Below are 17,567 nucleotides of genomic sequence, written 5' to 3' on the forward strand. Positions count from 1 at the left end.
TATAAGAAAATATAAAAACGTATTCCAAATACATTGTAAATATTTTCTAGAGAATAATTTTTCCTCTGTCCCACTATACTGCTTAAAAAAAAAGTCTAGGATTTGGTAAAAAGAAACTCGGTCTTCAAAGGTTTCACTTCCCAGAATTAAGCAGTATTAATTACTTTTAGACATCCTAAGCTTTCTTCAAATGTATAATGTGAGGTGATGTGTGTTTGGCTCATAATTAAAGTGTCACACTTTGCCCATATTTTCCACAAAACTAAAATGAATTTGAGACATTTTTATTTTAGTTTGTTTTGGCGTTATGAAAAAGTTTTTTTTTAATTTAGTTTCAGTTTTTTCAGTGACTAGTTAAATATAACTTTGCCATAAGCGGTTTTCTTTTTTTTCTTTTTTATTTGTATTAAGGGGTTAGGGATAATATAGTGAGTCTTTTGTGCCACAGTTAATGGATGAAAATTATATACTCATAAATTATTAAAGATTGGCCGGTTAATGAATTGCATCAGTCAGACATGAATATTATAGCATTGCCACATTAGAGTCAAATATATTGAGTAATGATAACATTGAGAAACATGAAAGGATGATCAATATCATTGGGGTGTTTTACTGTAAAACTAAAAAACTGAATATTGGACAGATGGCTGAATAAAGACACGCCATACAAGCCGAATTCAAATTGAGATGGCTCTCTGTTACAAGATGTGCCACATTTGCGCATGAGTAATATAGAAGTGACCATGTTGGACAATCCTCCTCTAACTCCCCATTAATGTCTCTCTCTCTCTTCTCTCTCTCTCTCTCTCTCTCTCTCTCTCTCTCTCTACGCAATCATACGTGATTGAGGTTTGGATGAGTAAAAGAGAGAGAGAGAGAGAGAGAGAGAGAGAGAGACTATCACACCCCATTCATTGCCTCACTGTCTTTGTACCACAGACATCACTGGTATAGGGAAAACGATTTTACAACATTCCGTCAAATGGCTTTAATAGGGTTGTTAGTGATCTCGAAATTACAATTATTTTGAAGCAGAATAAGACATTTCAAGCTGAAGAACTATGAAGAGCAATCAAATAATTTGGTCAGAGAAAGCTCAGAGGTTCAGTGAAGTTGTATGCGCGTCACTCATACCCTTATAGTTCCCGAGAACGCGCAAACTTGTGTCATGGGCAACATATATGATCTGGATTCATTCAAAGTTATCAGGATTGAAGTAGACATGTGGATTATATAGCATTAGCTCGGAGGAGGAATTACGCGTCTGTTGTCTTCGGCACCTGGAATACCTGCGTGACGGGTTGCATATTGCTCACACAGGACGTCTTTTTTAATGGACTAAAAATACTTTTGATTTGGCACAGACTGAGAACACATTTTCAGTTGAGATGGAGAACAGAAAATGTACATCATCGTCTGAGAAGAGGATGCGATTTCAACCATAATTTACGAAATCTTCTGGATTTTTTCCCGGGAGGAAATCGGGATGCGATTTGGCCGGATTTGAGCGGATAATTCAGTCGCGTTAATTTCAGCCTGGGCTATTGCGTTAACAGTTGAACAAGCCATTAAATTGACTCGCGATGGCCGCGATCGCCAGTTCTCTGATCCGACAAAAGCGCCAAGCTCGGGAATCCAACAGCGACCGGGTCTCTACCTCCAAACGCCGCCCCAGTCCCAGCAAAGACCCCCGCTCTCTATGCGAGAGACATTTCCTGGGGGTCTTCAGTAAAGTCCGCTTCTGCAGCGGCAAGAAAAGACCTGTTCGCCGGCGACCAGGTCAGTGCTGAATGCTTTTTGGGACTATAGAGCCCCCACCCGAAGCCTCCGCCGCAGTCGAAATAAGCTCCGTCTGCACCGCTGGAGAAACACATATCCTCCACTGTGTTTTATAGCAATGCGAACTAAAAAATCCCCACCTGTTTCATAGTTCACGTGTTGTCTATCGGTATTCACCAACCGATTTACCATCCTAACAGTTGTATGTATTTGATAGGCCTATGTCTGTTTGATTAATGTCATTATTACTGTTAACAATTAATTCAGTGGTTGTCATTCTTGGCATTTTGAGGCTGTGAAATTTAAAAAAGATCATCTAATTCACAAGTGCCACAATTCAATTTGTAACAGGCAAAATCCAGTGGCACTGCAGTGCACCAGGGCTTTCTTAGATGAAATGTTTAATGGTAAATGTTTATCACTGCAGTGTGGGGAGGGATTACACGGTTAGTTATAGGTATTGATGGTCTCCCTGCCCACAAAAACACGCTATCGTCCTTTTTTGGCACACAGAAAACGGCACGAAGCGTGCGAATTGATTATTAAAAAGCTGTCCTCTCCTCCATCAAAGCCACTTTTCATGATGTAGGACAAGCGCAGTGTATCCCCTCTCCCCGACTAATTATCAATTATTTACCGGCTGTTACTGTAGAATCTGTGTGTAAAAATGTTGTTTTTCCTTCTCCCCCCGTAAGATGCGCCCTCGAACCCTCCACAGGTGTCCCGTAAGGGCGTCAGGCTAGGTCAGTAGCTCAGCCTCCATCCATGTGCTGTGTCTTCCAGTTCCCCACCCCATCCCGTGCTCATGGGGGACTAGCTCCAGTCAAACGGCGGTCGCCGGTGTCTGCCTTGTCCTTGTAATATGCTTTCGACTACTGTTCTATCTCTTCGTCTTTATGTCCTTTTCTTTCTTTTGATCCTTTCTCTACTCCCTTCTGGCACGCTACCCTCCCCTTAATTTCTTTCCGCCCCCTTTCGATCTCTCTTTTTCCTCTTATGTTTCTGTCCCCGTTATTCTTCTGTGTGCTCTGTCCTCTTTCGTCTGTCCTATACGAGTGCAGTGAGGCTCTGTTTGCTCTGTGCTGCTGATGTGTCGTGTTTCTCCTGTGACTTCAGTAGTCGAGGTGACCATTCATCATTTCACGATCATCATGACATCATCTGTCAACATATAGGACTGTTTCTGTTTGTGAAATGGGGCAATATGGAACATGTATAGTTCAACAGAATTATATTTGCCTTGTGCAGGAATATGTCCAAATGGTGTTACATTTTTACATTGGTGGTACATTGCCTGCATGAAGCCAGGAGCAGTTCACCGAAAAATTTAAGTTCTGTTATTGTTGACACACCACACTTTGTAAGTCACCACTTTCTTTTATGGAACACAAGAGGAGAGTTGTGAAAAAGGTGACGCTGCTCTTTTCCATACAATTGAAGTGAATGAGGCTGTCTGCCACAGTCAGACATTAGCGTGGACTCGGGGCAAAATGCAACCAAAATGAACGTAACTTTGCATAATGATCGAAAAGTATAGCCACAAGATGTTACAAAACTATTGGTTAAGGCCAAAGTATACTTTGGTCAGATGCAAATTCTCGTCATCAGCAGAGTGCTCGAGCACTGCACGCACACGTCCCAATTTTTCTAACCGAATGCCAATGGGCCTGGAGTTATTTATACTAATTAGTGGGTCCACAAGATGGCAACACTTATACTTTGAGCCGTTGCTGTCACTAAGAAGTGCTAGAATTTTTTTGAATCGCAGCTAAACATCAGGAGATGAAGGTAAAAACAACAACAGTGGATGTGCAGGTCAAGAGCATGTGTGTGTGAGGAGGTCAGGAGATACCTGCATTTGTATAGCTGGAGTCTGTGGAATATACAGGTGAAACTCGAAAAATTAGAATATCGTGCAAAAGTTCATTAATTTCAGTAATTCAACTTAAAAGGTGAAACTAATATATTATATAGACTCATTACAAGCAAAGTAAGATATTTCAAGCCTTTATTTGATATAATTTTGATGATTATGGCTTACAGCTTATGAAAACCCCAAATTCAGAATCTCAGAAAATTAGAATATTGCATGAAATCAATTAAAAAAAGGATTTTAAATACAGAAATGTCGGCCCTCTGAAAAGTATAATCATGCATATGTACTCAGTACTTGGTTTGGGCCCCTTTTGCATTAATTACTGCCTCAATGCGGCGTGGCATGGATGCTATCAGCCTGTGGCACTGCTGAGGTGTTATGGAAGACCAAGATGCTTCAATAGCGGCCTTCAGCTCTTCTGCATTGTTTGGTCTCATGTCTCTCATCTTTCTCTTGGCAATGCCCCATAAATTCTCTATGGGGTTCAGGTCAGGCGAGTTTGCTGGCCAATCAAGCACAGTAATACCATGGTCATTGAACCAGGTTTTGGTACTTTTGGCAGTGTGGGCAGGTGCCAAGTCCTGCTGGAAAATGAAGTCAGCATCTCCATAAAGCTTGTCTGCTGAAGGAAGCATGATGTGCTCTAAAATGTCCCGGTAGACGGCTGCGTTGACTCTGGACTTAATAAAGCACAGTGGACCAACACCAGCCGATGACATGGCTCCCCAAACCAACACAGACTGTGGAAACTTCACACTGGACTTCAAGCATCTTGGATTGCGTGCCTCTCCATTCTTCCTCCAGACTCTGGGACCTTGGTTTCCAAATGAGATGTAAAATTTGCTCTCATCAGAAAAGAGGACTTTGGACCACTGAGCAACAGACCAGTTCTTTTTTTCTTTAGCCCAGGAAAGACGTTTGACATTTGAAGCCCATGTCCAGGACCCGTCTGTGTATGGTGGCTCTTGATGCAGTAACTCCAGCCTCAGTCCACTCCTTGTGAAGCTCCCCCACACATTTGAATGGCCTTTTCCTGACAATCCTCTCCAGGCTACGGTCATCCCTGCTGCTTGTGCACCTTTTTCTTCCACACTTTTCCCTTCCACTTAACTTTCTATTAATGTGCTTTGATACAGCACTTTGAGAACATCCAACTTCTTTTGCAATTACCTTTTGAGGCTTTCCCTCCTTGTGGAGGGTGTCAATGATGGTTTTCTGCACAACTGTCAGGTCAGCAGTCTTCCCCATGATTGTGAATTCAACTGAACCAGACTGAGAGACCATTTAAAGGCTCAGGAACCCTTTGCAGGTGTTTAGCTGATTAGAGTGTGACACTTTGAGCCTACAATACTGAACCTTTTCACAATATTCTAATTTTCTGAGATTCTGAATTTGGGGTTTTCATAAGCTGTAAGCCATATTCACCAAAATTATATCAAATAAAGGCTTGAAATATCTTACTTTGCTTGTAATGAGTCTATATAATATATTAGTTTCATCTTTTAAGTTGAATTACTGAAATTAATGAACTTTTGCACGATATTCTAATTTTTCGAGTTTCACCTGTAAAGACATCATTATGAGTCTAAACTCTTGAAGAAAAAGTCAGGTCGTAGCGTACATGCACCAACCACATGTGTATGTGCGCAGTTATATGGAGTAGCCTATACTTTGACAGGCCTGCGTTCAAATGTATGCAGACGCTGAGTGTTCCTGTTAAAATGGAAGCATAGGGATTTAGGTTTAGGTGTTGGTTTAGGGTTAGGATGTCTGTTTTGTTCACCTCTTATTTGAGGTGGGTAGTAACACGTTACATTTAATCCATTTAGGGCTGGGCGATAAAACGATATCAATATTTATCGCGATAAAATCTCCATGATATCGACGATAAGCTTTTGAGTAATTTTCGATATTTAGCAATTGTTCTACATTTAGACATGCGTGTTGCTAAAAACACTAGCAGTTTGGCTTTCTTATCGTATGTTTCTGCTGGCGCGTGGTGAGAATGTGAGTGAGAGCTTTCAATGTCTTCCTCAGCCGAGCGTCAAGCTCTCGAGGTGGATTGTAAAATTGACAGCAGCGCGGGGCAAGCTGTTCTCTAGCATTGGAAGTGGCTTTGAACGGATTTCTTCCGCTTCAGTGGAAAGCAGCCTCAGACTGTATGAAGTTGCTATTGCCCCTGCTACGCAGGTCACCGCTTACCGGATCCGGACCTCAGATTGATTCCATCTTGACTGCAAGACATCATGACGACGGTTACACCCTCTCATTGTCTCTAGTGAGCAGCGCAACAAAACAACAGTGCCGGTTACATCATATCTGATCTTTCTGCATTGTATTCTTGAATATTTTTCTCTAGCACTGAAACACGCTTCACTGATGCCCTGTCCCGGGCCGCACCCGCATCCTCTTTTCCCCACATGAGATGCGTGTTTCTAGAGCGCATTTTTACCATAACGTTTTTTCTTTTTAAATTTAGTTTTATTAATCAGAATGTTCCGCTCTGACAAGGATGAATGACACAACAATTACAATTACAGCTTTAATTTTTTAAAGTTATTCTACTTTTACTTGAGTACAGATTTTGGCTACTCTACCTACCTCTGCTTATTTTCTTTCTTAAAACACTATTGGTTAGGTTTAAGTTAAAGTTTTAGTTTAGGGGGTTACTTTAACTCATTAAAGCCTCCATCTATTATTCACCTTAAAAATCTTTTCTTATTATGACACTATTTCACTCGCTTTTGGTGCCTCCTGCTGGAGATTTCACTAGGAAACTGAATGTAATGAAGCACGCAACTTCATTTTGCAAAAATGTTGCCACAGTCACTTAATGTTCATGAGACAAGGATGCAAATATTTCCCATTAATGTAAAATTTTGTTTCTTACACCACTGTCACTCCTTTTGTGTTTCACGTAAGAAAGAAAGTCATACAGGTTTGGAACAACATGATGGTGAGTAAATGATGACATAATTTGTATTTTTGGGTGAACTATCCCCTCAAATCCACATACGTATGAGTGCATAATTAGCTACATGTATGGAGACATGCACATGTAAACAGTCACACACACACAATAAGACAAAGACTTTCTGTGTAGTTTAGGGTCATTTCCTATAGGGGTCCCTGTCCTAGACTTTGTGGTAGTGTGGATTTTGCATGTGATTTAGTAATGTTCTTCCTGATGGATCTAGGCAGGCTCGTTCGTGTGATTGATGGCCCTTCCAGCCTGTCAGAGATATTGGGTCTACAGTGGATAGATGAGGCCCATGATGAATAGCTGATCTTGCCCATCATGGACATTCACAACTCCTCTGAACTCTGGTCTTGAAAGCTGTGGGACTTTACTGCATGCCAAGTCATCCATGTGGCCCTTTTCACTCCTGCCTCTCAGGCCTTCATCAAAATAATTTACCACTCCACCAGAAAACATCTGTCATTGCCACAGCTGATCTTTTAAACTCCAGGTGTCCATTGTGAAATTGATTAATGAGTCACAGAGAGCAAATATGTAGAGCTTTATCAACATACGCATTCACTAGTGCATTCACTAGTGCATTCACTGGATAAGAAGTCAAGAGCAATTTAAATTCCATCTCAACTAGCTCATATTCACATGATGAAAAAAAAAAACATACAATGTGTTGGGGTGGAGTCTGATAAAAATGTGGGTTGGGGGCGGGCCTGTGTGCTTTTTTGTTTCAGAGCCGCAGCTGAAAGGCATTGTGACACGACTGTTCAGCCAGCAGGGTTTTTACCTGCAGATGAAGCCAGACAGAACCATTGATGGCACCAAGGATGAGAACTGCGACTTCAGTGAGTCAATGGAACTGCAACTGATATCATGCACCGATTGTGCAGTACGAACAAACATAGTTAATTGTACCCCACTATTTGCAAATATTAGAAAAATATTATTTCTAGAATTACATTTATGTTGTTTCTACCAGTCAAAGGCTTCCTGAGATAATCTAAACCAGAAATAAGAAAACAAACCAATCCACATAATTGCTAAAGACATAATGCACCTTAAAATGAAAAGCCTTTTGTCATTTATTCACCCTCATTTTGTTCCTAATCAGATATTAGGCTGAATTTTAATGACTGACAGCCTTACCATTCACTTTCACTGCATCTTTCTTCCATACAAGGTAAGTGAATGGTTGCTGGGACTGATATTCTGCCAAACATCTTCTTTTGTCTTCCATGGATAAATGGAAGTCATACAGGTGTGGAACAACATGAGTGTGAGGATTTTCATTTTTGGGTGAACAATCCCTTTAAGTGAATATTTAATTCTGATAATACATGCAGTAGCAGTCACCTGCATTTGGAAGTGACCTTTGGGAATATACAGTATTACTGATTTGGTCATTTTATTGCTTCATTTCAGATGTATACATGTAGATATGCTGAATAGGTATTGTTTTAAATGCAGATTTTTATTCAAATGTGAGAGTAGATGTGTGGTGAGATCCAAGTAGAAAGGAAGGAAGAGCCCACTTAACTTGGTTTACAGCACTATTCTAGTGCAATGAGGATCTTTCCATGAGTCATCCATTCCCGTGTGGCTGTGTAACTAATGCAATAACCTCACGGTCCATAAAGAGTGTGGTTAAAGGTGTGAAACATATACATTGTTTACAGTTTGTGCAGCCTCTTTTGGAAGAACTTTCTAGAGCATCTCCAGGGATTGATGTCAATGAATTTACATTGCTTATTCATTAGATGTGGTTCTTCATATGAGGAACATCCAACTTTCATAGGTAGTTGTTATGGGATATGAATAACTAGAGTATCACCATGGGTATTAAACTCCTAAACAACTCCTATTGTTGTTTGAAAATGTACAGTCATTTTAAATCAGATGATTGCAACACACTCCAAAAAAGTTTAGACAGGGGCAATTTAAGACTAATAACAATTTGACATGTTGAAATAACATGACTGTGAAACAGGAGATGTTAAACAGGTGAGGCAATCTTGTCATAGTATATAAGGAGCCTCCAAATAGTCCTTCAAGAGCAAAGATCATTCAAGACTTGTTAATTTACGAACAGATGCTTCAGCAAATAATCCAACGCTTTGAGAACAATGTTCCCCAAAGACAAATTGGAAGGATTTTGGTCATTCACCCTCTACAGTGAACAATATAGTAGGAATCTGGTCAAATCTCAGTAGGTAAAGGGCAAGACGAAAACCACTTCTGAATGCACGTGATCTCTGATCCCTCAGACATCACTATCTTAAAAAACATCATTCATTTGCAATGGATATCATGAACATGGGCTTGGAATTACTTTAGTACATTGTTGTTAGTCAACACCATTCACTGCTGCGTACACAGATGCAAGTTAAGACTTTCCTTTGCAAAGCAGAAGCCCTACATCAACACTGTCCAGAAGCACTGCTGACTTCTCTTGGCTCTGTCTCATCTTAGATGGAAAGTAGAACACTGGAACTGTGTTTTTTGGACTGAAGAGTCCACATTTCAAAAAGTTTTGGAAAAACACAGCCAACGTGTTTTCTGGGTCAAAGAGGAAAAGGACCAAGCTGTTATCAATGTCAGGTCCAAAAGCCAATGTCTGTATGGGCCAGGGGTGTGTCAGTGCCCATGGCATGAGTAATTTGCACATCTCTGAGGGCATCATTAATGCAGACAGATATGTAAACATTTTAGAGCAGCATATACTGCCATCCAGCACCAGCAGGACAACAACCGAATAAGCAGAAAGTGTGGGTGATTGGCCTGCCTGCAGTCCTGACCATTTCCAATTGAAAATGTGTTGTGCATCATGAAGCACACCATCCGGCAATGAAGACCCCGTACAATTGTGCAGCTAAAGACCTGCATAATGGATGAATGTGCAAAATTCCACTTTTTAAACTTAACAAACGTATGTCTTCAGTGCCTAAATGCTTAATAAGTGTTATGAGAAGAAATGATGATGTTTCACAGTGGTAAACTCTTGACTGTCCCAACTGTATTGGAGTGTGTTAAAATCATCTGATTTGAAATTACTGAACATTTAAGAAAAATTATAAAATTCAACAGGAAAAACATCCTATATTGTGTAGTTGTAGTGCTTTAAATTTAGCAAATTTACAAATCACTCCTTTTTATTTAGAATATGCTGTCCCAACTTTTTCGGAATTGGGGTTGTAATAAAAAATAAAATAAATCTAGTTAATTTTAAGTGCATAAATAAAAAGATACATTACATGAACAAACAGTAATGAACCTGAAATCACAAAGCTAACAGCTCAAAACTCTGACACACTTACTTTGAACCCTTACTACTTAGTAATATCCCATCTCCTATTCCTTAGCTCAGGTGCATATCTTACTGTTGTAATGTAAAAGGAGCACATGCTCAAAATGTTCATCTGTGAGACTATTTCGCTTCAGGGTAAAAATACGATGATATTGATATGAAAAGATCAATAAATGATTAACAATTTACTGCCATTGCCTTGCTCATATGTGAGCATGTAAAACATTTGTGGCATAATATTGATGACAAAAAAAAAAAATGTTTTGACTTGCCCTACCTTTTCTTTAAAAAAAAGCAAAAATCTGGGTTCCAGTGAGACATATGCAATGGAACTGAATAGGGCTTTAAACATTAAAATACTCACTATTTCAAAAGTATAGCCACAAGACATAAACAATATGCATATTAACATGATTTCAGTGTAATAAAATAATTTGCTAACCTTTTCCATGTAAAGTTTTTTTACAACTTCATTGCCATGACGATGTAATGCCAAACCTTAAAACCATAAAACTAATGTAAAAATGTCCATTTAAACAAATTTCCTGCTCAAATAATGCATGGATTTTAAAAGAAGTATTAATGTAAGTGCTTTTTTAAAATGATTAGTTTTACATTTCTGTCTTAAAACCCTCCAAAATGTGTCCCCATCCACTTCTAGTGTAACTGCCTCACTGTAACCTCCAATTAAAAAAAAGAGGAACGAGTCAAAATACTTTTTTGTGGTAATCAATATTATGCCACAAATGCTACTGATTGAGCGTATCTTGTATTGAACCCAGAATATTCCTTTAAAAGTGACACATTATTGTATACTTTTGTAATGAATCCAAATTGTTCCCCTTCAAGAGTACAATCCTCTTGCCAGGAAGTCATTATAAATAAGAAAATTGTTCTTTGGTGATTTGCCTGCTTAAATGAAGGTAAAAAATATAAAAAAGAAACAAATATGTTCTTCTTTGCTGTTCATGAAGGGGTACTTGATGGGACCGTGGGGGTGCATAAAACAAAACATTTTTGGGAATTGCTGAGTGACAACACAGAGTTACTCAATGTCTTTTTTATATCTCCAGAGAAAGCATTACTTTCAGATAACATTTGACAATGTCTATAAGTAAAACTCTCCTGTTTACTAACTGAAAATAAGGTATAGAGTGAGATGAAAAACAAGAAAAGCTTCTGAAAGCGACTCAGGCTATTTTTAAGTCCTTTCCTTCTTTAATCCTTACATTTATCTGTCAGTCTGCTCCACAGATAGAGATCGGTAAACTGCAGATAATAATTAAGAGATCAAGTGATTTTTTCCCTCTCCATTTGTACCAGCTAAATTATTCCCTTCACAAGCAGCCTGTAGTTCAGCAATATAAGGAGAGAATAGCACAGCCAGAGCGTGAACAAAATAAAAGCAGTTAGGCATTCAGCACAAGCTTTGCTGTATTGATCCTCAGGATGAATTATCAGAATAATAGATTACTTCCACCTTGAAATGCTTGACCTTTTGAACCATGCTAATAATTCTGATGAGGAAAGGATTTCATTCCCAGATCCGAATTCTACTGTATTCACAGACTATTGCATTGCACAATGACTGATGTAGTTCCTGACACCAAAGACCATCCCAATTTAAAAAGGTTAAAAAGTATAGAACAATGTGGTCCAAGGAAGACTATAATACCCAGAGAAAGCTATCCATTAGCTTTCCCATTCATCTCTATGGCAGTTTCTCAGCTGGTGATGAAACACTCAAGACTTAAACTATGTTAGGTAAAAACTATGTGACAAAGACACCTCAAATAGGAGTTGGTCAACATTACAATAAGAAAAACATTAAGATATTAGACACTAACACTACAAGAGCAGATTTCAGTTAAAAAAATGCAAGTTTGAATATGGCAGATGATGATTCATGTTTTGGTGAGGCACAGTAGATCACATATGATTACAAACCGTCTGCTTCAGCAGTAAATAAGATACGAATCTGATGATGCGGTACAGTGTATTCCTGCTCTCCTTCATCAAAATGATTCAAATCGTTTGTCATCAGATGGCACCATTTAAGAAACCATTTTGAAAAACAGACGCACTCAAAATTAGTAGCAAATAACCGTGCACATTCAATCCCCTCCCGGTTATTTGTAAATTTTTACAGTTGATTAATCTGTCAGAGTAACTGGACTGTCTGGGTTTGCAGTCATTAATCATAACTTGAAAAGGTTTGTCAGAATGCAACTGTCTGGCCGGGTCTCCGCTTAGACAGATTGATGAAATACCCGGACAGCAGTGATTGCCTCTGTGGTGCTAGCACAGAGGGCTCACTGTCGCTTTGTGTAGACTCATGCTTCTTTTCATGGTGCCTTACTTGGGGATTTGTGTCCATATAGATTACAGTTCCCATCCCTACTGTCTTGAGCCTGCCATTCCTTTCCTAAAACACTTGTGTGGTTTACTACAACAACATATATTAGCACATTAAGGGGCTTTTGTATCTTTGTAGGCACCAGGAGAGATGGCTAATGTTCTGGCATAAACTAGATATATATTCTAAACAGAGACATTAGAAAGGGAAGAGTCTACTCCTATAGTATGTAGATGAATGGGAGAAATTGTAGCTCTAAATCTGCAGGCTATAATTTGCCTTGCAGTTAAAAGAGCCATTAGCCTTCTTAAAAGAGGCATTGCAACACTCAATATGACGGCTCTAGGAATGGAAGTCCAATTTTTAAGTTAAAAGAGCCAATGGCCTGTTTGTTTACTCATTAGAATGCACATTAGCTAGACCAGTCTAGCAAATACAGTTTTGTGTGATTTGATCTAAAGAAACACTATCTATGATACCATTATTCTTGAATTGAAGTCTATTATTTTAAGGTAATCTTGACAAACAGTTTTGGGGATTTCACTCTCTCCCTTTTCCAGTAGATAGCAATTGACTGGTAATAGCTGGCCGGAGTTTGAGCTTGCTTTAAAGGGACTGTTATATATATCTCAGTAGATTTAAGACTTTTGAGTCTGACCAATAAAATGTATTAAAAGTTGGAACAAATTCAACAGTTTTGAAGACCCCCTTTTCTAAATAACCAACAAACTTTAGTTATGTCACAGCCATGAACCATGATTTGCTACTTGCTAGTTGGTTGCAGGTGGTATAAAGGTGAGGGACTTATTCTAAAAAGCATTTGATTGGAAAAAAAAAACCCTGTGTAGTGCAAGATGAATCTTCAAAATGTTTGGTCTGTTTACACAAAGAGAAATTTGTGCAAATGTAACCTGTATAAGGTTACATTTTTTTTAAACTATTTTGGAGTACACTAGCATATTGATATACAGTAGCTTCAAAACGAATAGAAATAGATTATTTCAAAATTAAATACAGAAAAAAATAGAGCATTATAGACAGTCTTGTGCAGCCTGCAACTCTTCCCCCCAACTGTGGCATCCACAGCCTTTCAGTCAAATTTACACCACAGAACAGCAGGCACTGATCTTTATCGGGTGAGATTGAATCAGCTCAGTGGACAAGTGCATGCTGGCACCTTTCCATGCTACGAAGCATCAGAGCATACAGAGTATCAGCACACTATGGCTCACAACATTGCTTGAAAATTGAAAACATATTTCCTTCAGACAAAATTGCCATTTCCTAACAACCCAAAAAACACAGTTTATGTGTCTGTAGTTTATATCATACATTTTACTGTAGGTCAGAGAATCTACTGAGAAGTATTGTTTAAGTTACTGTCTGCACAATGAATGAAAATCAGACTTAGGTCTAGCAAACTTCCAGCAACTTGATTTTTGTTACATTGTTTTGTCTGCAGGCATCGAAAGTAATCCAAGTTTGAGCACAACAATACTTTCTACATTGTATTGTTTGAGTCAACAGACTGATGAGTAGTGTTTGAGTCCAGCCTTGTTCTTAGATTCTGTAGTATTGGTCATAATGCGAGGTTAGATAATGGAGTCCACTTATGATGAGTACTGTTTGTGTCCTATATTGTTTAAGATAATGTAGTTTACATGATAAATTCCAGATTAGATAATATAGTTCACTGATGAATGGTGTTTGAGTCCAACCTTGTTTTCAGATTCTGTAGTTTACATCATCAATGTGAGGTTAGATAATAGAAGAGGATGTCTGGTGTTTGAGTCCTACATTGTTTTTAGATTCTGTAGTTTATATCATAAATACAAGGTTAGATAATAGTCCATCGATGAGTAGTGTTTGAGTCCAGCATTGTATTTAGATTCTGTAGTTTACATCATAAATGCTATGTTAGATGTTTATATCATAAACTCTATATTAGATAATAAGAGTCCACTGATGATGAGTAGTATTTGAGTCTAGCAGTTCCAAAATCTATCCTGTTACATAACTTCTCCTTCTTGTATTTCCCCAGCTCTTTTCAACCTCATCCCTGTTGGGTTAAGGGTGGTGGCCATTCAAGGAGTCAAAGCAGGTTTCTACATCGGCATGAACGGCGAGGGCTTCCTCTACTGCTCAGTAAGTCCTGGCTCCTTACTTGGTTTTGCATGCCAGTGTGCACTCGTATACATAAGAGAATGCTGCATTTTGTATTCTTGCCTCTCATAAATATTTATTAATGTACTCAATATGCTCAGCCTCGTTAGCACAAAAAATTGAAAACACTTCTGCATTCTTGCAGACAAAGTGAGTCTTTAACATCATGATTTGGTACTAAACTTTTGCAGTGTAAAATCTATACGTATAGCATGGGTTAAAAGTGTGACAGCAGGTTTTCCCTGTAGGCTTCAGCTCAGTTATGGTGGATGACAGGCATATGTTCTTGCCCCCACTCAGCCAGCAGTTGAAACAGGTTTGTGGAAATGTGTCAGATTGAGTTACAGCCTTTTCGCAGCTTATATAACTGCTAGTCACAGAACTCTTAATCCTGTTAAAGACGATCTAAAAGGAAATGAATAATTACTTGTTATTGCCACTGCAGTGAAATGAGTTGGCTTGGATTTGGTCCCTAGATCTCTCTTTGGGCCAAATGTATCTTCAACTGTAGCAAGCCTCTACCTGACATTTCTAACAAATTACGTTACAATCAATTAACTTTATTCCATAATTAATAACCTATTGATGGGCTATGCACTAAGCATAAACAGTATATAAATTAAGAGCTGCAGAGTGTGTTGAGAAAAAATATATTAATGGTCATTCATCACCCATCTATATTAAAGAATGCATTTCAATTAAGCAACAGATCATTACGAGTGTAATTCTTTGAAAGACTAAATTTACTGGATTAAACATTTTATTTGAAGTTCAACATATGACCTAGATTTACACAGCGTTCAGTTAAGCCAAACAGAATGTCACTAAGCAGTAAGCAGCTGGGTATTTTACGTCATCAGATTGTGCAGATTGGCATTATTGCAAAGGCAAGAAGCACATTAAGGAACGTAGCTTTGAAGCAACTTAAACAGACTTTTAATTAATGGAGCAAAAACTCCCCCTGCCATATGGATCCTCTCCCTTTAGGCATGTATCAGGGGAAATTAACATGCTGAAATAAAACCCTAGATCAGACTGTTTCACAAACATTGAAATGTGTTTAGTCAATGTTTACCGAACAATGCCAGTGATTAGATCATGTGACTGGTGCTAATAGTTATTAGTTGTTTATTAAATGGCAACCTAAAATGGAAGCAATGTTGGTAATGGACACATGAATTGTTTCATTTCAGAATATGTTGAATATTGAAGTCAGATTCTTTCTCTCTGTCTCTTTTTTCTAACACTGTTTTGTACTTGCACCTGCTATCTAACTCTGGTGCTGTAATGATCAAATTTCTCTCTTGGGTTCCAAAAAGTCTTACCTTTTGGTTTTCCTATTTCACAAAATCAGAAGGTGAACACATCTCTTTAATAGGGAACCTTTTTTTTTTTTCTTTTTTTTTCTTCAAGCGAGTGCTTAGAAGTGTAGTGCACACACCTATGCATTATATGCCCCTCTCTTCCCTTCCAAGTGAATCACTCACATAGAAATTATTTCACAGGTTCCTAAATACAGAAGCTGAGTTTAGTCCAAAACCTAGAAAAACGTTTTTTGATTCTGAGAAAATTTAAACTAAGAAATGTTTTGGCATAAAATGAATAAGGAAAATGTTAGATTCTGCACTATTTCCATTGGTCAGATTTTTTTAAATATACTTTGTTCATAAAGTTTTGCACAAACATGGAATCCATGCCAGATTGAGTGCATGATGTCATTTTGGAAAAAAGGGGACATATCAAATACTAAGGAATTCTGAAATTAATGCTATTTAATCAGTTTAACTTTTCACTCAAATTGGTGTATAGATCATAATTGTTTTTGTAATAAAGCACTTGAATGACATAAGAAAAATGCAAGATAGACACATTTTAACTAGTGTTCTCAGGCTTTTGGAACCCACCGTATACTTATCCTACTATTCAGTTTTAAAATAAAATGTAGGGAGATTGTCCCATGAGGCTGATAGAAGGCATAATATTAATTAGACTACAAGGTCTGAATACAGGCCTTTCAACACATCACTATGTTCCAGATGGCTTACCACACCAGTAATGTACTCGGGGTGCTCTGTCTTGTACTTACAGCAGGATATAATTTCTTTCTACATGTCCTCTGTGGAGGTTATTCAGTCAGACCACTTTCTTTCATGGTTAGTTTGCTTTTGCTCATTTACTCAGTTATTATAATGATGTTGGAGGAAATTGGTTTTAGAAAGATTATTTCACTGTGATAGTCTATGATGCATAAGAATTCCCCTTATAGAGGTTTATGTCAATGATATTTGTAATCTTATGGCATATTTAAATTCTTATAGTTGTTCATCTATGATTTAGGCATGCTGATGTGTTTGAAAGATTTATGTCATGAAGGATGTGAAGGTTAATGTTCTTAACTCCCTCTAATAGCTTGGCTGACTCTATAGCCTCATGATATCAACACATTTCTGTCGATCTCATAAGTGATAATATGAAAGCCTCACTTATTGAGAAGATGCATCCAATGCTGCAGAAATTTGTTTTGTCACTGCAGAGATGCTTTAGTCCTTTAGGGGTGCAATTACTTGAGGAAGTTTCCCTGCTATGAGCCTGCTCGTTATCTTTGGCCCCCTGGAGAAATATGGAGAGGAGGTTGTGATTCCCTGCTCCAGGGGCTCAGCAAAGTCTTGACTTTCTTCTCACTGCTTTAATGATGTTTGTACTTGCTTTGGAGGGCTTTGATCCTCTCAAGCTCTGGATTAATCGGCAACATTCCAAAGCTCTGAGAGCCTCCAGCTATTGCTGAACGGGTTCTGCTAAATGATTTTTCTAAATCGAGACAGTTGATATGCTTGTCTTAAGATAGCATTTACAATGTCTTCAATCACTTGAAGTCCCAAATCATCTCCATTTAAAATGTTTGGACGCTAAAGAAACAATGGGCACTATTTGTTTTTGACCATTCCCAATGACTTGACACAAATTAATTTTCATGGACCTAGCAATCTTAAAATAGGGCCCAGTGTGTCTCATTCACTAACTATGGAATTGGTTTGTGAATAACTAAGTGACCCTAAAATAAGTCAACAAAAATCATAAATTAAAATCTAGCTGTAAGCAGCAATTACGGGGG

General features: G+C 38.3%; 1 protein-coding gene across 2 annotated transcripts in view; it reads left to right on the forward strand.

Moving 5' to 3' along the window:
- Positions 1-1,436: 1,436 nt before the first annotated feature.
- Positions 1,437-17,567, forward strand: part of LOC127649161 (fibroblast growth factor 12) — a 44,529-nt gene continuing 28,398 nt past the window's right edge. The window contains exons 1-4 of one of the 2 annotated variants that reach the window (XM_052134132.1): positions 1,437-1,782; positions 2,478-2,525; positions 7,367-7,477; positions 14,334-14,437. In XM_052134132.1, coding sequence (XP_051990092.1) covers positions 1,587-1,782; positions 2,478-2,525; positions 7,367-7,477; positions 14,334-14,437 — 459 coding nt within the window. In that variant the 5' untranslated portion in view covers positions 1,437-1,586. The remainder of the gene's footprint in view (positions 1,783-2,477; positions 2,526-7,366; positions 7,478-14,333; positions 14,438-17,567) is intronic. The other variant, XM_052134133.1, reaches the window with a different exon arrangement.

This window comes from Xyrauchen texanus, chromosome 9 (assembly GCF_025860055.1).
Source record: "Xyrauchen texanus isolate HMW12.3.18 chromosome 9, RBS_HiC_50CHRs, whole genome shotgun sequence".
NCBI classification, from domain to species: Eukaryota; Metazoa; Chordata; class Actinopteri; order Cypriniformes; family Catostomidae; genus Xyrauchen; species Xyrauchen texanus.